The following is a 21,412-nucleotide window of genomic DNA, read 5'->3' on the forward strand; positions in this document are numbered from 1 at the left end:
AAAACAATAAATAAATCGGGTTTTCATTTATGTGCCCCCCCTCTATAGCTCCCTCTGCAGTGCCCACGGTTCACCTGATGGCGGCCACAGCGAGCACCATGAGCCTGTCCTGGCTTCCTCCAGAGAAACCCAACGGAATCATTCTGGATTATGAGATTAAGTACCATGAGAAGGTAAGCAGCAATGTAAGTCAACGCCTCTAATTCAATCCAATTTCAATGACTTGCATGGTCTCTGTTTCGTCTGTGTGGAAAACAATGCCCCGGCTGATAAACACATGGCTGCAGTGAGGCAAGACACCATTTCCAATCATAGCTTGCGTGATCATCCTCGGCTACTTATTCCCCTCTTTCCACTCCTCTATCCCTCTTTTCTTATTCTCTCTTTCTCTGCTCTCAATCCTTTTCCCATATTTCCATTATGCACTGCCCTTTTCTGTACCCCTAATACTCTCTCCCCCTCTGCCCTCGCTCTTAACCCCCATCCTCTCTCAATGCGTGCATTAGGAAGTTTCTCTCTTTTGCAGCAGCCCGAGTTGTGCGTCGAGAACAAAGGCGCTCAGTGTATATCTGCTCTGTTTGTTGTCTTGTCCTTCTCCCTTTGGATTAACACGCCGGTCTGTCTATCTCCATTTCTCTCTCTCTTGTCTCCATATTTCTTTCACCAGACTGCATGGTTCAACTGGTCAGCTGTGTCAGGGAGGGTAGAGCATCAGAGAGGGGTTGATGATGAATAAGACAGCAACAAGGGGCTGCTGTTTGCTGTTGTTTTCATCACTGACTGTCTTTGTCTCTGCAGGATCAGGGTGAGGCCATCGCCCATACCATGACTGCCCAGCGGAGCAACGCACGCATCGAAGGTCTAAAGGCCGGTACGCCCTATGTGGTGCAGGTCCGTGCCCGAACAGTGGCTGGTTATGGCCGTTACAGCAGCCCGGCCGACTTCAGCACCAACTTGCAAAGTAAGTTCTTCCCATACCCACTTTATTACCTAGGGATATATTGGGGTATTTGTGGCTTAATACCAATGCCACTATAATAGTGCTGTGAATAAGCTTAGGAACATAATGGAGGCTCAAAAGCTCATAGAGCTTGTAGCTACTATGCCTACTTTTCATGCAAAAATAACTAAAATCCTTGTAGAGAAATTGACATATAATTTGGTATAAAGCTACCATTTCCTAGGAATCAGTCATGGTTTCAGCTTCATTCTTGCTGCCCATCATACTCGTCATGTCCCGTCAATGCATTCGTAAATCCCAGGTAGCTTCTCTTCTTGCTAAATACAGCATGAACACAGGGGCATGGTTTTACTTACATAAGCATACAGATCTGAAGTAGGCGTGAGAGGCACAGGAGCCCACAGTTAGGCTGATGGCAGGGAAGGCAGAGTGGCATAGTTTGGCTGTACAAATGGATTAGTGTGGGTGTATGTTGGTGGCACATTCTCTCAGTAACCACCCCATGTCTCTCTGTGAACCCTACAGCCGACCCTCCAAAGTCACTGCAGGAGCAGCTGCCGCTCATCGTGGGATCAATCACCACCGCTTGTGTCTTCGTCATTGCGGTTGTGGTAATCGCTATCGTCTGCCTCAGGTCAGCATCTAACTCCTCCTTTATCAGTGTTTCAGAAAGTCAGAGCGTGTGTGAAAGATGGGCATGATCTTAACCAGTAACGATAGATGGCAGATCATTTTTCGCACTCATTTACTTTTATCTAGCCTTCAAAGTGTCTTCAAACAACTTGGACTTAAGGAAACATTTGTGAAAACAGTTTTCTTTTAAGTTGAAAAAAACAAAACAGAGATAGCTTCAAATGTCAACTTTGTTTGCATGTCCTCCAGAACTCAGAACAGTCTCTGTGGATTTGTGTGCCACCTGTGAGACCACTGAATGCCAGATTAGCCCTCTGAATCTGTGAATAGTAAACAGCTTTGGCCAAAATGCTACTTTGCGCACTGGACACAGCATGGTGGAGCAGCTGTTGGGCCTGATAGGACTGCCCTCATGGCCCAGCACTCGGAGTTAACTGTGCAGTTGCCCGACCACAAAGAACCCAGATGTGGCCCTGTCTGCTGGGCCCAATTGACTGGGAAGATGCAGAGCTGCTGCTCACACCTTTCAAAAAAGTCTGACTCTGCATCAGCTGGGTCTAACCACACTCGTTTATCCTTATACTACTTATTTGTCAAGCAGCATTTCAGTGAGTATGTGTATGTGTGAAAGGTTGGCACCAACCGCTGACTGGCGCTCACTAGGTTCCCTCAGAAAGCCAGTTCAGGCAACGTCTGACAAGCGTGGGCATTGGTCACGCTAGACTGAATAATAATCTCCCTGGCTCCCCCCTCCTCTCCTTCTCCCTCCTGCCTCTTCGCTCTCTTCTATTTTCACACCACTACATTGTGTCTCTCTCAGGGTCTTGGCTTAGCTCCTGCTCCGACTGCCACAGAAGAAGAAGGAGAAAATAGTAATAATACAAAACACAGAGCTTCGGCATATTCCGGAACCAAATTAGAATTTGAAATAAGATGCAAATCACCATCGGGTATTATTGCCCTGGTTACTGGTTAGACAACAAAGGAAGCACATTAACATGTAATTTCAACAACCCAGCCCCCTCACTCTGTCACCGTCTTTGCCCCCACCCCTCCCTCCCGAGTGCAGAGGGGACACAAGCAGGAAGGTGTGGATACAGAAACCGAGGGGCTCGAGTAAAAGAGAAAAATAGAGGGAGAAGACAAACGGATAAAGAGAGGGAAGAGAGAATGACAGGAAGAGAGCGAGAGTCTGTGAGGAGAAAAGCAGCAGACTGAATTGAGAGCGCTGTGATGTCTGTAGGGCGAGAAAGGCAAGACAGCTGAGCTTGCCGCTGAAGTCTGCTTTTGTCTCGGCTGCTCATTTTGAGGGTACCCAGAGTGAACAGCTCTCACTTAGTGCATAAGACAATGGTATGCTATCCTTTGTTTAGGCTCCAGTTACAGTCCCAAAGTATGAATCATTTTACCACAAGGCATTGATACGGTCTTTATCTACAATGTATCCCTTTGCTTCCAGTTCAGGAAGACTAAATATCTTTACCAAGCCACATCGTAGCGTGGCTACGTCTCCGCAGATATTATCAGGGATCTGTTTTTTTTCTTCTTTTTTTTCCTCATGCCTTTGTTCCTTTCCAGTATTGGCACCCTACTGCGAGGAGTCCACGTGACTCAGTTTGTGTTTTCATCTTTCTCAACAGAAAGCAGAGAAACGGTTCAGAGTCGGAGTACACAGAGAAACTGCAGCAGTACAGTAAGTCTCTTTGCTGAGATGACCCTCCTTGTAACATTACGTTCCACAATCAGTATTCCCACACATCACCTGACAGTCCCCTCTAGAAAAGGAATTGCTCACATAACATGATTCAGCTTCATTGATTTAATGCAGTAAAAACTGAAAAACTGCAGAGAGGGATCTTGCTTAAATCTATACTTGCCTGATCAAGAACATTTTTAGAGCATTAAACAGTGTTAATGAGATGGTTTTTTTGGCAGCATAGATTCACTTTCCTGTTCTTGCCACTGAATCCCCAATAGTAACGCCGGGAATGAAAGTCTACATTGACCCCTTCACCTACGAGGACCCCAATGAGGCAGTGCGCGAGTTTGCCAAGGAGATAGATGTGTCCTGCGTGAAGATCGAGGAGGTCATCGGCGCAGGTAACCCACCAAAGCTCCTGAGCTACAGGGGGAAGACTGCTAGTCACCTCCAGGCCATACCGTTAGAGGACTTCACACCAAGCGGTACTTTCACTCAATTCATCGCTAGCCCTCTCCTTGCTCCCTCTCCCCCTACCACACTCGTCACCTCTTAGGAACCCCTTTCCAGTCTTACAGATGTCTCCAGCACTGTCCTATGTTCAAAGCATTGCTAGATACAGTTTGTCTCTATCTCTTTTAAGCTAGTGAGACTGACAGTTCTAGCACCCTTTATCTTATGTACCATGCTGTCTACATCTAGAGTAGCTTAAATACCCTTTTGTGTGGTGGATTATCATTTCACCTGTGACTTAAAAATGGAGCCCAATCCTGGAACAAGAGAGATGTTGTTTGGGAAAATTGATTTGACTCAAATAAGTATGACACAGCAGAACATTTCTTAGTGACTTGAAAATCTTGTCGAAAGTACTGGAAGCAGATTCTGGACAATGCAAGACTACAGCCTCATACAGACAGGATTTATTTCTCTTGGGGAAAATGTAATCCTGTCCAAAGCGCATGTGTGTAATTCTTCTCTTATCTCATTCAGTATTAATTATAGCCTTTTGTTATTTGGCTCACTTGTTGGACGGACATTTTTTTTCTGCCTTCCTTTATAGATAGGCACTGTATGATTTAAGATATAAGCCTGAACAAAGTTTCCCTTTCCAGTTTTTGAACTTCAGTATTCGCCCACTTTTGAGTTCTGTGGGTAGTAATGAAAGCATTTTATACAAACCCATTACTTGGTTAATGACATACAGTTATAATTGAAATCCTTCTGTTTTAGGTTGTAGGCTACAAAGCCTGTTACCAAGGAGCTTGGCTGATATTTATTTCCCCACATCCCTCTGAAGTATTAATCCTGTCCAGATGGGGCACCAGATATTAAAAATATTTCTTGTCCAGGATTGGCCGTCTCTGACCCTGTCCACTTTTTAGTGTCTTGAGAACCTCTTTATTAAAGAGGGCTTCTACTGGATCACTGTATTTGACCCCTGTACCTGACACTTACTGTACACCTCCTCTACTATGTGGTTGTGTCCCCTCCATTAGAAACCCCTCCCTTACATTTGATGTCGTAGATAGTAAAATATTTTTAATGTATTTGATATATTTGATAGTAATATCTCTGCTCAAAAGCTACAGGACTGTGCCAAGTGAGTTTGAGTTTTCTTAGCATTGTGTCTGAGCCAAAAAGGAGGACGTTGTGATGGCAGAGATGGGACTCCCCTACTGCTGCTTCTGCTACTACCATTACTACTGCTACTACTACTACTACGACAGCTCTTCTACTGCTGAGGCTACTACTTGAAACCCGTCGCTTCCCAGCATTCGCCTTTAAAGTGACGAACCCTCATCCCCTGTCTTCCCTGTCCCCCTACTTTCCTCTCCCCCTTCCACGATCCATTCCTCCATCCCTCCATCCCCCGCCCTTTCTCTCCTCCGCCCCCGACTTCCCCCCACGCTCTGACCATTGCACCCATGTCAACACACATTGCTCTCATTGCCTAATTTTTTCTTGCACTCTTGCACACGCTTGGTGTAGACTCTAAACGTAAAACGTCCACGACCCCGAGAACCCCGAAGCTTCTGTCTCCACCTATCTCCTCTTCCTGTGCCCATGTCTCCAGTCCCTCTGAAGCTTAGCACCGCCCCCTGATCCTTACCCCCTTCCTCCTCTCTCCCCCTCAGCTCCTCTCACCCTGTCACCCTACTCTACCCATTTTTCTTAAATTTCAACATGCATTTTTATCAACTACACCTTCTCACATTGCATCATCATGCCTCACGCTCACCGTGTTTTTTTCTTTTAATCCGTAGCATAACAGCATTAAGTCATTGTATGCTCCATCCCTTGACACTGGCCTAGAGTCCTGGCTTCTCTTGCAGTCCCCCCTCCCCAGTCCCACCCCTCCCGCTAGCCCTCCCTGGCTCCTTGGTTCTAACCAGTTAACTGTCCCCTCTCCCCTCTTTCCCCCCACTCTCCTCCACTCTTCCGTCATGCCTCTCTCCCCTTCCCTTTTCTCTCTCTCTCCCTCCATCTCTCCTCTCCCTCTTTTGCTGTTTCTCTGGCTGTCCTTTTCACCCGGACTCGCGCAGGAGAGTTTGGTGAGGTGTGCCGCGGACGCCTCAAGCTGCCTGGCCGCCGGGAGATCATTGTAGCCATCAAGACCCTCAAGGTGGGCTACACTGACCGTCAGAGAAGAGACTTCCTGTCCGAAGCTTCCATCATGGGCCAGTTCGACCACCCCAACATCATCCGCCTGGAAGGTGTGGTTACAAAGAGTCGGCCAGTGATGATTGTGACCGAGTTCATGGAGAATGGTGCACTGGACTCTTTCCTAAGGGTGAGAAAAATGAACACACACAAACACATTGCACTTGCACAGTCCTAATATGAGCTACTCCTTATAAAACATGGATCTGTGATTTTATCATTAATGCATTCCTACCCAGCAAATAAGCCCATCCAAATCCCCTTGCTGTTAGTTTTCTCACTTTCTTTGGACTCATAAAGGGTCTTTTTAAGCTCTACTGCAGTGCCCACAATGGATATCTAACAAATGCTGCATCCATGCAATCGGTTACATTTACAAAGATGTCAGTCTCAAATGAATCTCTGCCTCAAAGCCACACCATACATTGTCTGCCAGAGAAGGGATCTAGTGAGGAGAGGAGGGGAAGCTGGGTGTCACAGTATGAAATGATAGGAGATGCAGAGAACATGCAAAGAAAGAGACACATCAGGCAGATGAAAGTAATAGAGAGACAAACATACTGTATATTTCTTTGAATGTGCAACCTTGATTCACAATCCAATTTATCATTGTCATTCCCTCTCTTCCTCTGCCAGCTCAATGATGGGCAGTTCACTGTGATCCAGCTGGTTGGCATGCTGCGTGGCATCGCAGCAGGCATGAAGTACCTGTCTGACATGAACTACGTGCACAGAGACTTGGCTGCCCGCAATATTCTGGTCAACAGTAATCTGGTGTGTAAGGTGTCCGATTTCGGCCTCTCTCGTTTCCTCGAGGACGACCCGACAGACCCCACCTACACTAGCTCACTGGTAAGTCAGTGTGTGTGCGTCCATGTGTATGTGTTTGTGTATCCATGTTTGAAATCAATGTTTAAAGGTGCTACACTGACGTTTTAACATCAATACATCGCTGTCACTTATTTAAAAAAAATTGGCCCCTTTCTCAAAGGGGACATTGGCAAGTATTGCCATGTGTATTGAGTGCATTCAAAAAATAGATCTGTGTCAAGTCTGTTCCCTTATGACATGACCATTATGAGCAGAGAGTTTTTTTTTTGCTTCTCTCTGGATGTCAGGCAGGAGAAAAAAATAAGAGCAGTTAAAACCATGGACTTAAAAATGGTATTGTAGCTTGATGCTGAAATTGTGACATTTTGGAGTCTTTTTTAAAGTGATATGTAGCATTATGGACACTTTGATGTAGTCAGTATTAAAGCTGTAATAAATTTCCTAAATATTTAACCCGAATATTTGCTGAAAAAACATCTGATATGAAATATTGACTGAGGCCCCTACACTGACATCACAGTGTTTAAAAGTGGCAAAAGCATATAAGGGCAGATTTTAGATGTAGTACAAGTGGCATAAATGAACACATGAGTCCTCGTGTAAAGACAAGCAGCCTCCTCCAGCCTGTGTACAGTAATTCAAGATTTGTGTGCTTCTTAATTTCTTCTATCCCTGCGTAACTCTCCTCTGAATATGTTACAGTGATGGATCACCAAAGAAGTGATTTGAGCTCATTGAAAAGTCACTTTCAATATATAGATCTCTTTTTTAATAAAGCAAAAACACCCAGAGTGTTAGTGTCAGTTAAAGTGAGGGATGAGTTTGTGTGGCTGAAAATAATGGTGATATATTGATGTTGAAAAATGCAGTTTGTAGCACATTAAATATTCTTGTAGCTTCACGTGTTTGTACATATCATTTTCCTCTAACTGTGTTACTAACCGTGTGTCTGTACGTGTTCGGGGTCTTACGGCATGCGCCCGTGTGTTGTGTTTCAGTGTTTCCCTCAGACCGTGTTTTTTTCTCACCCTCTCTCTCCCTCTTGTATGTGTGTGACTCTGTGTTTGTGCTCCATCCCTTCAGTATTTCATGCTCACCTACTCATTCGCATATCCACAGGGAGGAAAGATCCCCATTCGCTGGACGGCCCCTGAGGCGATCGCCTACAGGAAGTTCACCTCAGCCAGCGATGTGTGGAGCTACGGCATCGTCATGTGGGAAGTGATGTCGTACGGCGAGCGGCCGTACTGGGACATGAGCAATCAAGATGTAAGCCGTGATATGATAGATAAACATACTAAAATATACTTCTCCTACCACTGTCCAAAAGCCATTCTTTCTCTGCAGCTGCCCCTCACAACTTATTTTCTCTGGCCCTTACTTCTTTATTTTTCTAAGGCAGTTTTGTTCTGTTTATCTCTCACTTCTCTATCATTTCCCTCATTCATCTCTCTTCTGTCCTCCCTCACTTGTTCTTTTCATCGACCCATCTCTCTCCTTGTAGTGTAGCTCGTCCTCCCTCTACGCCATACTTGGTGATTAGAAGTGATTGTGATTTCTCTCTCGTCCTTCCTCAGGTGATAAATGCCGTGGAGCAGGACTATCGACTCCCCCCACCCATGGACTGCCCCACAGCACTGCACCAGCTCATGTTGGACTGCTGGGTAAAAGAGAGAAACCTGCGGCCCAAATTCACCCAGATTGTGGCCACGCTGGATAAGCTTATCCGCAACGCTGCCAGCCTCAAGGTGGTCACCAACAGCACGCAGTCCACTGGGTAAGTCAAAGCATGCTGGTCATATTAAGTTCAGAATCAGCATGGAAGCCATAAAGAAAAGCTCTATAGCAAATGCTCTATGTTTTGTAGTTTCTGTGGAGCTGGTAATTACAGAAATAGACTTTCACTTATGGTTCTGTTTTTTCTTAGTCTCCCTGGAGGTCCTTGTTGAGATTTATTAGCTGGATTAGTGATTTTCATAAAGGGCAATAATATCTAATTATGGTCATTGCATAATGGACGTTAGTGCAGATTGCTTTCGAAAAATCTTCTCTGGTTTTCTTAAGTCATATTTTGACGGAGCCCAGCTGGACTCTCTTGATAGATTTCAGTTAAAGGTCATTAGTTTATTGAATGAAGTCACTTGACTTTTCCACCGTGAGAAGTCCAGCCAAGTCATTTCATTTGCACCTGAGCCAGAGCAACTGTGATAATGATTTCCACTGTGCAAATATTCTTTATCCGAGTTGATACAGTGTACGTGAGTCACTCTGACTCAGCTGCAACAATCTCTTAACTCCTATAAAGTGCAGATTTCTTCTCATACAACTCCACGGTTCTCACAAATGCAGCCTGAGCCATTATGCAAATCCAAATTACCATCGCTCAATACGGCTCTTAAAGCAACTCCCCCGCCGACTGGGAGCTCAATCAGTGATGTCACATCTACATTTAGCTGCACCAGCCTTGCTCTGCAACCTGTTTCTTGGAAAGAATTTGGAGGAGAGAAGGTGGCAGAGTTGGAGCACTGAGGAGGGGCGGGGTGACCTAGCTATCTGTCCCTGCATCAGGGTCTTTCTGTCTTGAGGGAGGTCCGCAGACAATCCTCGGTTGGGCTCAGGAGAGAAACCAGGGTCTCGGTTGGCCACCGGAGTGACGTTCTTAGAAGATTAAGCTTGCGGTTAATTAGCTCGATTAAGGCGATGCAAAAAAGAGATGGGAGCGCCTTTTAATTAGCCACTAACGAGATTTTAAACGGGCCAGCGGAGAGGTGGCCTCCTGCCGACAAACCTAACAAGGGAGGAGTGAGAGATGATACCGCCGTCCTGGTCGGCACTGAAGGGTGGCTGGAGGTTAGCTGACACTGTCTGACATTAAAGTCCTTTGGTTGTGTGTGCTGTATGTATTCGTGAGGGTAATGTAGTGAAATGAGCTTTGGTGACATCAGAAGTCATTTCTGTGTTTGTCTTTCTGCTCGAACCCTTTGGTGCCGCTGTGACAGCTCCAGCAATCAAGCTTGAATTCAGCCTTGGTGTGTGACTATGTCAATAGTTAACGTACCATATTACCCAGCTTTCCTGCTGTGTTTCTGCTTGTGGCTAACATGTGGCTGGGAATGGTCTGGACCCTTTTGAAGCCAACTTTAGAAGGAGGACTAACAATACTCCATTAAGCGAAGAGGCAGAGTCTGGCGTTAACGACGGCCTGAGGCCTTGGGCTCCAAAGCACAGGCCTTATTAAAAATCACTCCATCTACACCAGTCAATGGTGCCTCTGTATCACTGTTATTAACTCCCCCTCCATGCCTTTTCTCTTTTCTCCCTCTTTCTTTCTCCATTCCTCTTTTAATTGTTAATGAATCTAATGCCATCAAAAAGGATGACAGGGATCAACAGAGCAGAGAGGAGGGGAGACAGTGGTGCTCATTCTCTTCGCCCGGTCCCTCATCTGTTTCTCCTCCTCCACCTCCCCCCGCGCCTCCCTCTCACCCCCTTCATCTCCACCCTCCACTCTTGTTCATCAGTTCCACTTTGCTCCGAGTTTTAGCAGCGAGGGTTTTATTAAAACTCCCAAGGTGGCCTCTATCTGCAGCATTGATCAGCACAGTGGGTTAGCTTCTTCTTTAGAAAAGGCCTTTTTAGATTGTCAACAGGTGTGCAGGAACATGCAAAACACACTCAAACACTTTTCAGGTATACACGCACAGAGACACACACTATTGAAGAAGCTATAATTCCTCAAAGATACACAAAGATTTGCAGTCAAACGTAGGTTTGTGCGTCATTTTTTCCATGTAACATCAGCATCCACAGGTTCATGAATCAGTCCAAATATGCAACCACACAAACATCTGTGTTTACATTCTTCAGATATTTCTCCCCTGCCATGAACCATTTTCCCAAAACTTCATTTTACCTCTGTCGGATTATGTTGCACGCATCCTTCTGTTTAGTTAACCTGATCAATACAAACATATGCATACATGTTGTGAGAATGTACTTGAAATGCGGTAAACATGAGCTATAATGCATATTGACCTTATAGACCTGAGCTATGTTCACATTGGCAGCCGGAATCTGATTTGAGCTGAACAGATAAACCGCATGAAATCCAGTCTTCTCAGATCAGATTTAAACCACAGTTGTTGTTGGTGCAACTCCATACAACCACTTGGATTGGATTTCAAGTTTGTTTTTTGTTTTTCCTGTCTTGTCAGCCCCCATGCAGCACAGTGACATACCAGTGCAACAAGAACAGAAACCAGCAAACAGAAAAGAAAGCAACCCAGACACATTCTGGCACATTCTGATACTGCCACATGAATGAATTCTGACTAGAAGAGAAAAGCACACATGGTTACTATGACACCTGTTGTTGTAATAATAGAAAATGATAGCAGGTTCTTAATATAGATTTGATCTGGCTCCGTGTAAATTACAATGTGGTATTCGGGATTCAAGACCAAATTTGACATTTGCTCTATGAACACACACCAGCTCGCCTCACCAGCTGCAGCGCCAGCATCCACCACCCAAGCCTCCAGCCAGTCTCTCCACAATCATAAAAGTACCCCAGCCCAATCCCCCACCCAACTCCTTACATGTGCACACAACTCCTTACATGTGGAGGAGGGGAGAGGAGGGGAGAGGGGAGAGGGGAGAGGAGAGGAGGAGAGGCGGAGAAATGGAGAGGTGGCGCTCGACGGGGGGCGTTCGGGGGTGAGGTTGGCCGGTAGAGGCAGTAGAGTGACGACCTTAACCCTCTCTCTCTCTCTGTTTCTCTTTCTCCCTCCTCCCTCTCCCTCCTCATGTAGGGTATCCCAGCCCTTGCTTGACCGCTGTGTGCCAGACTATACCACTTTCACCACTGTGGGGGACTGGCTGGACGCCATCAAGATGAGCCGCTACCGTGACAACTTCGTCAACGCTGGATTTGCTTCCTTTGACCTGGTGGCCCAGATGACAGCAGAGTGAGTGCAGAGAGAGAGAAAGAGAGAGAGAGAGAGAGAGAGAGAGAAGACCGAGCTAATCAGGCCTAAAGTGATTGACTGGGCTGAGTTTGAGAGTCAAATTAGTGTTAGACAGATTGACCTTGAGGGAATAAAAATAGTCTCATGGCTAAATTAAACATGATAAGATGTGAAAAGTGGGCTCAAACATCAAATGAATACCAGATTTAAAGCATAAGCAAATAAAGTACATTCTACCATACTGCTGCATTTAGCGGGCTTTTCAGCTATGCATTTGTTCAGCTAGATAAATCATGCCATGAAGACATAGAGTATCAGACCTTTTACTGTAATGTATTCCCAGCTATTATAGTGTATAAAGAATACTAGTTAAAAAAAAAGAGCATGAGCGTGAACAAGATTTACAGGAGCTGAATTTGCCAGGAGAGACGTTATGTAGGAATACAAAATGAGAAAACACAACCTGTGATTTTGGTGAGTAATTGACCAATAAGGATAGTTTCACTATAGAATAGGGATTATTAGGGAGGGTTAACTAGTAAGAATCACCTGCTTTAAAATCAAAACAGATCTGACACAATCAACAAATGCACAGTTAAACAGAGGAGAGCAGTCTTTGAGCGAGCACTTGTAGCTGCTTCTTTGCAGTTGACCTTGACGACTCACCCGCCTTCTGCCGTGTTTACCAACAGGAAATGATGTAATGGAAGTCATGGAAATTGGAGGCCAGTGATGATCAAATAAATGAATTAAAATTATAATGATAAATAAATCATCCTCATTAGCTGCATAATAGGCAATGGAGGTGGGGGTAATTTGTTTCAATTTGGCCAGGCTGACAGGTGTGGTGTACTGTGGCTCTCTGTTGCCCTTAATGGCCAGTAATTCCTCTAATGGTGCCCATTTATTATCATTTCATCCTCCATCGCTGTGCTGATGGAGATGGCGAAATATGAAACAAACAAAAAAACACACCATTTATTTGTGTGAAATTGCAGTGATTCACCCTTATTTGGCTGTGGAGAGGATGTGTGTGCAGTGTGGATGAGCGCGCACGTGTGTGCACGCACCAAACTCTATGAGTGTGTTTGTTCATGTGTGGGTTTCAGTGCACGGTTTTGTACTCAAATGGATAGGGCCACAAAGTCAATGAGACAAGCAGAGTGTATGGTGTCTGCGTGTAATATTAGATTATCCACTGTGTGTGTGTGTGTGTGTGTGTGAGAGCGACTGAACGGAGAGGACGCAGACTGTGGCAGAGCCCCAACAGTCAGCTAATCGCTGTCCCAGACGCCGTCCTCTCTCTCCTCAGTTATCGACTAGGGAAATCAAACAACGAGCGGAAAAGAGAGGTTCTCGTGATATTATTGTGCAGTGTTAAACCAACATGACCACGATGATTAGATTATGCTGTTTGACTAATGACGGCCAAAGCAGGTGCGTTCTCCGCGGCCTGTTTAAGGGCGCAGTAATGTCAACTGTATGTCAACATTCTAGTATTTTGCCACTGCGCTCTCAACCTTGGGTTAACGTCCTCTGCTTCAAAGATCACACTGGGGAAAGACTAACTCACGCTTTCCAGTCTTGTGTGCTGTAGCATTTGTTGGATATTTGGAGGAATTAATTGCAGAATGTTGTGCAATGGCGGACAACATAAAGCTGATTTACTGACACACAGACCCGTTCTAAGTATGAATGACAGGGTATTGAGTAATCTGGCTAATGTTCTGCAAAAAAAAAAAACTTTTGCTCCTCTGTTTCTATAGCTAAGCAGCAGGCTGGTGTGGGCTCTGTGAAATCTGCCAGCTGTCGAACAGTAGTCAAGTTTGCTCTTTAATCATTAACTATCACATTATGGCTTTCACTCCCCTCCACTTGCCCACCTGCCGGGCAACAGTAGTATGTTGTATTAAAACTAACGTTCCCTGTAGCTGGATGAGTGTCCCCATTTTGTTGACATACCGTAAGGAAGCCATTTCACAGGTGATGGCCAAGGTGCCTGCCTGTCCTTGTTCCTTCCTGGTTGAGTATGTGTTTACTCACTGGGTGAAAAGCTAAATTTGCACTTCAACTTCTGTGATGTTTGTTTACTTTTTGTTTAATCTAACTGAGCCACCTGTTCTTATTTTTCCTTTCTTCTCACTCCACAGGGACTTGCTGCGGATAGGGGTGACGTTGGCTGGCCATCAGAAGAAGATTCTTGGTAGCATTCAGGATATGAGACTACAGATGAACCAAACACTTCCCGTTCAGGTGTGAACGACAGGACACACAGACCGATGCAGTCGAAGGACAGCCAGACAGGAAAAATGGGGGAGGAACTGTGCCAGAAAGAGCCATTGGAAAACCCTAGCTGCCTGACCCATCTCTGCCACTTAGACGCTATGAAACTGGCTTGTGGTGCCTCTGAATATTTTTTTTTTCTTTATTTCATTACCACTTCCATTTCCTGTTTCTGCTTTTTTCGTTATTCATCATTGTTTTTTTTTTTCCATCCAAGCAGAATTTGTGTGTTTTTGAAGGAGGAGAAAGAGTTAACCCCCTTTATATCCCATGCGTGCCTCACCAGCTCTGGTGTGGGTTGACGTTTGCATGCATGTGTGTTTTAGTGAGGTTGGCCTTAGCCCTGTAACTGAAACGTCACACTCTGGTCCACACGCAAGAGCCTCTCCCTTTGACCCCTCAGCCCAGCTTTGATGGATGTAATATATAGTAAAAGTACGAATACCCTGGCATAAAAAAAGTGAACAAATGTTCACACATAAAAAAAACAAAAACAGAGGCGTTCTGGACCCACAGGAGATAGAGGACAATTCTTCCCCTGATAGAAGTTGTTTTACTGTGCACGTGTGTTGTTCCCCATCTTCATATTGAAGGTGTGTTATCTAAAAGGGCACTTGCAGGAGAAGGGTGAGGTGGTGAAGGAGGAAATATGACAGGCTGAGGTCAAAGGCCAAGAGCATGACATAGGTCAAGAAGGTCAAAGTAGTGCAGTTGTGCACTTTTTTGGACGTTTGTTTTGGCTCAGGAGGTTCCCAGATGACCTCTTCACTTTGACCTGAACAGCTACGGATCACCTGCTCATCAAGTGTGTTTATACACATAAAAATGTTTTATTTTTGTTTGTCCACACTACATTTTTCTTTTTTCCCCCCAGGTTTTTTTTCCTTTTTTCCTGTCTTTTTTACTTTCTTACACATTTTTGGGAGATTTTGAGGTTTAAAAATGGCCGGCCAATCCTGAGTACCCCCACTGGACACTTTCTGTGATTAAGGGGAGACATGGACTGTGGCAACACTATAGAAAGACCACTTGGCCTTTTGTGTGCGTTTTTGTATGTGTGCGTGTGCGTGTGCGCGCACATGTGTGCGTGTATGTGTGATTCAGTGTGCGTGGGTGTGCGGATGTGTCGGGTTGCACACAAGTATACTGTACAGTATGGCTTCCGCTATTTGCCACTGTGGAGAATTAACGCATGAACTGAACCGTGACAAGGAGCAAATATATCTGAAACAATTACGCTATATTCTGTGGACAACTGTTAAACATTCTTTTTTAAATGAATCCAAAACAATGAACTTTGGACGTACACACACACATATATATATAAAATTATATATATATGCATCATGCAGAAAATGAGAGAAACCCTGACGGACACCTTACTTTCTACTTAACTATTATCTGGATTTAGAAATAATCAAAATTCTTGTTTTAATTTCTTGACATCCTGCCCTATGTATTTATTTGTACCTCGCCCGCCGACACCCCCTCCTCCCCCCGGCCCACCAACACTCAGATGGACTGTAGGCCATTTGGGACAGTGGACTTGGAACAATCAGAAGGAAGAGAAACTCCAAGAGGATTCACCTAATGAATTGATAACTATTAAACGAAAGAAATTGCATATAAATTGGATATTGTATTTTTGTTGTTGTTCTAAACAGCCTGTACATGTTTTGTAACAAAAATACGATAAATAACAAAAGAAAAATGGTGTTTTGACAAAATGGAAGTGTCGTTGTGAAGTGATTCAGAGTGAAATGAACAGGAGGTAAAGGAGGAGAAGAGAGAGACATGGGGGGAAAGACTGGACTGGGAGAGAAGGATGAGCCAGTGGTTAGACTGTAAACATGTCGCCCTTTTGCTCTTCATCCATCATAGAGTGTGTGTCTTTGTAGCTGTGTTCAAGTTTGTGTGTGCCGACTGAACTGGATACTGAGCTTCCCCCAAATCCATCCTCATTCTGAACATAAAAAGCATTTGTGAAACTGAGCTGTTACTAATTGTCTTCCAGTCACATTGTTTTCCATTTAGCCCCCCTCCTCCGGTAGACCACTGCAAAGTACCTCTGTGGTTTTATTATTTGCCATCACTTCCAAGTTCCAACAATGGGATCCTCCCAACCAATCTTATAGAGGATGGTTAAAGAGTCATTAGGGGAAAGGTACAGAGCCTACCTGCCAATCATTTCAATCATCCCAGGGGCGGAGCTCCATCACAAGACCTGCAGTTTGCCCCTCTGCAACGAGATCCTCATCAGAGAATCCTGAGCTGTCAGAAGAGAAACCTATTGGTCTTTGTCTGTCAGGTCGATTAATGCAGCAGCCAATCTGGCATTGCCGGGATACGAGCACGCAGCGAGCGCAGACATACGGCGAGCTGACCTATCATTATCTCTCTTCATTTCCTGTCTGGCCTGCAATCATCCTGTCTCAGGCTGCTGCATGATTAGTACAGTGCAGGATCAACAGCCCTGGCACGCAGACAGCCAAAATCTGCACCCCCTTCGCCTCCTCCCCATCCCTAAATGATAGCAGCTGCATCACGGAGACCATACTATTCAGCTTGTGACAGAGGGGTTTGAGTGAAGGTAGCAGATTAAGGGATAGGGCTGCATCGCTGGTGTGATCCTCCACATTGTTAAAGTTGGAGCTGATCGATGCAATGTGTGACTATTATTAGTTAGGTGTGTAGCGATAGCGTGATGTTGCAGTGTGTCTTGCCATATTACTTTTTTCAGCCACGCTTTAGACTCTTCAAAAGCCATGTAGAATATTATACAAAAACAGCAACGTGTTCCCTATTTTCTATTGTTTTCATCTTATTCCACACACAGATGTTTTTCACTGCCGCCAGTACACACTTTAAAAGGCTTAGTAACCAATAACAGTTGTAGTACACAATCAAAAAGTAATTTTAACAGTTGTGTACTCGCACTGTACAGGAAATAAGTCTCACATTTTCCTGTTTTCATCACTGTCGGTTCTGATTTCTGACATGATGGCTCAGAATCAGCAGAGCCCATGCCATCAGCAAGACATGCTACCATGATGGCGAGAATGTGCTCAAAGTGCCTGTTAGATGAGCAAACATTATAATTTTTTTTTTTTTTCAGTCGACATGATTTCTGAAGAATTATGTTTATGTTTCTTCAAAGCAAAACAGCATTTTAGATTGAGGGAGAATGGAGTGTACACATTTGGTGCGATGGCAGAAGAGCAGAATTAATGCAATCAGAAGCTCACTTTCACTCAAAGTCTCTCAGGAATATACAACCTCACACTCCCTCTTCCTGCACCCTCAGCCCAATCATACAATCAGCTTAAGCCCCCCCCCCCGCAAAACACGCATGTGGCACCAAACAAGATATGGTCGATGGGTTGGGGTGGGGGTTGAAAAGTGTGTATGTGTTGAGGGGGTGGGGGGCATCAGGGCTAAACACAATCAGATGGCAGACATACCCACTCATGAAAAATGGCAGTGCTTTGGAGTTTGCATGAAGTATTGATGAGGTGCACATGGTGTGCTGGGATCTGGAGTTGTGTTCACTGAAGTCAACCAGCCGTGAGAGATGAGCTCAACTGGCACTGTTGCACATCTTAAAGTGATTAAACTGCCACCACATCAACTGCAAACAATTAATCATTAAGTGGATTTTTCACACATTCTTGGGAGTGTTTAATATTTAACATACACACAGAGGAAAAGGATCTCGCTCTCGTCTGTGTGTGTGTGTGTGTGTGTGTGTGTGTGTGTGTGTGTGATTGTTCATCTTCCTGACTGCAAGTTGCTGAAATGAAGATGGACTGTTGAGTGTGTGTGTGTATATGTATGTATGTGTGTATGTGTGTGTAGAATAAAAAGCATTGGCATTTTATACAGAAACATTTTTGACCAGCAGAGACTAGGCTTTGTCAGATGTGGTTATCTCTTTGTGTGCCAATAGAATTCAAACTATCCCAACATTCCTTCCATCTTTCTCTCCCCTATTTTACATCCTCGACAGATCATCAAACACCCACCAATACCACCCCCCCACCCCCTGCCCCTCCACCCCCACCACCACCACCCTCCCCGAAGGCCCTTTACTTGCAACTTTCTAACTTTCTTTTCTTCACTTGTCTGTTTTAAATAAATATACGCAGTTCTGTCCTTTCTTTTGTCTTATAACAAGCTCACAGCAAATCTGTCTTTGGTCACTTTTGAATATTCCCTCTTCGTACAAGGAAGCGAGATGTTTCAGAGAGTACTGTACATGTGTAGTGATCTGGGGAAAGGGGGACAGAATGAAGCGCCGAGAAATGCAATTGTTAGTTACTCTCTGAGAAGCATTGAGATGTATTTAATGGTGCAGACGTACACAGCAAATTACTAAAAATGATGATGCATTCTTGTAGAAATATTTTTAAAAGACCCTTTTTGCAATTAAATTATTTAAGAAATGTGACCCGATCTCCTGACTGAGTCCTTGTGTTTCATTCTGAATTGATCCTTCATCCATGTGGATTTGAAGTCGATTGTTCCTTACAGTGCCGTGCCAACTCATAATCACACACATGTTATTCAGTTAAGCAATTGCCCAAGACAAACATTTAATTTCGCCGCTTATCATTTATGGCCGTCTCTCATTCCTATAATCATTGCCAGAACATCATGTTGTTTTTCAGCAGTTAGTGCAGCAAAAAAACAAAAAAAAGTTGATAAAGTGGCATGAAAATCACAATTCTGATAACTATCAGCTTTAGACAAACACACACCACACTCCCAGATGTGCATGTCTATGTGGTCAGTTTACCTGAAAGCAGGAATTTTTCATTTTTTAACCAAATCTGTTGGGTTCTTTTTTAGTGTGTGCCTCAGATATGTTTAGGCTGCACTCTTCCACTTGCCTTTGAAATGCCTGAGGACATTTCGTGTAACAATGTCTGTAAATTTTATTTTTTTTGTAATGCTCTATCTCATCTTTATAGCTACAGGCACCTGATGAATGGATATTGATCCTTGGGAGAAGTTACCCAGAGTTCATCTATTTCTAATGCTGCTTTTCTTGCTACGTTCCTTGCCAATATTGGGAGTTGTTGTTACTATGAGTTAAAGTCCACAATTCAGAAGTAGTGTGCCAAATTTAGCTGACTTAAATTACACATCTGTCAAGAGGAATACAGAAAAAACACAGCAACGTAATTACAAATCAGATATGGTTTTTCAAAAGTTACCATCGTAACTGGGTCGATTTGCTCTAAGGCTTGCTAGTTTTCAAGACATGTTGTCACAATCAAATCCAAAAGTTTGCAATCCGCAGTAGAGTTATGTCAATAACTCACAACACTAAAGCTCCCCATATTGTCTTTCAAGCCCACTAATTAATATGAGCTCCACTCATCTCTGCAGGCACTAAGCCAGCAGTCTTGTTTTCCAGCAAAAAAGGAAAAGATGCTCAGATCATAGATTCTACCTCATCCACCCTTTGCCTTGTCCCCTGGCTCCCCTCTTCTCCCTTTCCCTGTCCAATTAAATTCAGAGACTTGGATCGCAGGGTCTCGGTGTCTGGGTAGAGCAGATATTTTCGAATCGCTCCCCCCAAGATGCACGCGGTGAAGTTTCAACAGAGGATTATGTGGGGATCCCTTTGTGTTGCAGCAGGCAGAATAAATTTCATCTCAGATCTCCCCAAGTTTTACAGCTCCTTGTTCTCCACTGTTGTTATCTGATGATGGGACTCGCTTGACATGTATTGAAGGTCCAGCAGCATATCACAGACATATAATCTGCAATTTCTTCTGTCCTGTCATTTGGTATCATAACCAGCTTTTTCCAACTTTTTCCATCGTGGAAGTACTTTTGAAGAGGAAACTTAAAAACCTTGTGAAGAAAAAGAAATGAACTATGACATACTGCAATACCCTGGGACAGATTCAGGGCCATTTCATAGGTTCTGAGTTGTTTTGACTAGTCCAGATATAGGGTGCTCCTTCAATGCTTGATACGTAGTATAATCTGTCAGTTGGAAGTAAATATGGACCAATGCCAAGATGAACTAGAGCTCTGTATACTTTCCTACGGCTATTGACATAGTGTCACATTACTCCAAGCTGGAGAATATTGATTGTATGCAGGCTTGTTTCATCAAAATATGTCACATAATGCAAGAGAGAATTACTGAGACGTCAATAAAGATTAATTTCTTATCCCTACTTGTTCAGTGAGGCGGCATTAGCATTAATATCGCTATGCATTAGCATGTCTTAGCCACATGTCGGTCAGGAGGAGGATCAATGCAAAACATGATCACACGGCTATAGAGAAAAAAAAGATATCCGTTCCTTTATACCCTCCTTACCCACTCCTGCCCCTCATTTCCAAAGCCAGACTCTGTCTCCCTTTTATTCTCTGTTATTCTCCACAGACTATCCCTCACTCTCCCCCTCTCACGAGCTCCCGACACCCCCACACCCGTTCCCTGTCTACTTTTTCATCCTGCCCCATCTCCTCTGCCATAATCCCTCTCTTTCACTTAGGCTTGGCACAGCTAATTGGTCACGTCTGTACTGTGACATGGGGACCTGACATAATTGCTGGACAAATAGTGAGGCGTTTAGCTTCGGACCTGTCTCAGCTAAGCTGTGCACAGACACCAGCCGACTGGAAAGCCTAATTACCACTCCAACTCCACAACTTGCTAATTGGCAAATACTTCCAACAAAGAAATGTGTGTGTGTGTGTGTGTGTGTGTGCGCGCGCGCCTCTGTGCATGTATGTGTGCTTGTCTGCACCTTTATTTCCTTCCTTTAGTCAAGGGCTCTGTGAAACCAAAATAAATGAGTAAATAAAACACTTTTTATAAAAAACTGCAAAAAAAGAAAGAAAGCATGATATGAGTCATCAGAGAGGTTTGTCCAAAATGTGACTCACATTTCCAAAAACAAAATTTTTAATTGTCATCTCTAAAGCACAAGTTTTACTGTGTCATGCATCACATATCATGCTGCTGTTGTATTATTTTTCTGTCTGCCATGAGAATGCCAATTATATTTCAGTCTGATTAGAGAGTTCGGTCCAGTTTTTCTCCCTCTTGCAGACTCATACAGACCTGACTGAACTATTTTCTATGTGAATAATTTGTATTAGTTCACCAATACATTACGTTCCACTGATTTCAACATTGTTATCTCCTTAGTGGGCGTGACCACAATTAAATGGATTAAAAACAGAAAGAAATTGAATAAGAAAAAAACATATCTATAAAGGGGGAAATTTGGAAAATATCCATTGATCAGATTCAGATTCAAAGTGGTTGTGCAGAATATAAAGCAATTCAGTCTTTAGTGGCTAAATAGTGGAAGGATGAATTTTTCACTTTGTCGAATGCTTGCAAAA

The 21,412-nt window shown here is 44.0% G+C and overlaps 1 protein-coding gene across 2 annotated transcripts in view; it reads left to right on the forward strand.

Annotated features, from left to right (window-relative positions):
* The window catches only part of ephb3b (eph receptor B3b), a gene marked incomplete at its 5' end in the record, with an annotated part of 57,548 nt that extends 43,309 nt beyond the window's left edge, over positions 1-14,239 (forward strand). The window contains 11 exons of one of the 2 annotated variants that reach the window (XM_083970383.1): positions 49-173; positions 799-961; positions 1,487-1,595; positions 3,235-3,287; positions 3,560-3,694; positions 5,837-6,084; positions 6,591-6,806; positions 7,905-8,054; positions 8,363-8,562; positions 11,597-11,752; positions 13,903-14,239. In XM_083970383.1, the coding sequence (XP_083826509.1) occupies positions 49-173; positions 799-961; positions 1,487-1,595; positions 3,235-3,287; positions 3,560-3,694; positions 5,837-6,084; positions 6,591-6,806; positions 7,905-8,054; positions 8,363-8,562; positions 11,597-11,752; positions 13,903-14,011 (1,664 nt within the window). In that variant the 3' untranslated portion in view covers positions 14,012-14,239. The remainder of the gene's footprint in view (positions 1-48; positions 174-798; positions 962-1,486; positions 1,596-3,234; positions 3,288-3,559; positions 3,695-5,836; positions 6,085-6,590; positions 6,807-7,904; positions 8,055-8,362; positions 8,563-11,596; positions 11,753-13,902) is intronic. The other variant, XM_083970382.1, reaches the window with a different exon arrangement.
* Positions 14,240-21,412: the final 7,173 nt, after the last annotated feature.

The sequence above is a fragment of the Trachurus trachurus genome (genome assembly GCF_905171665.1).
Source record: "Trachurus trachurus genome assembly, chromosome: 4".
NCBI lineage: Eukaryota > Metazoa > Chordata > Actinopteri > Carangiformes > Carangidae > Trachurus > Trachurus trachurus.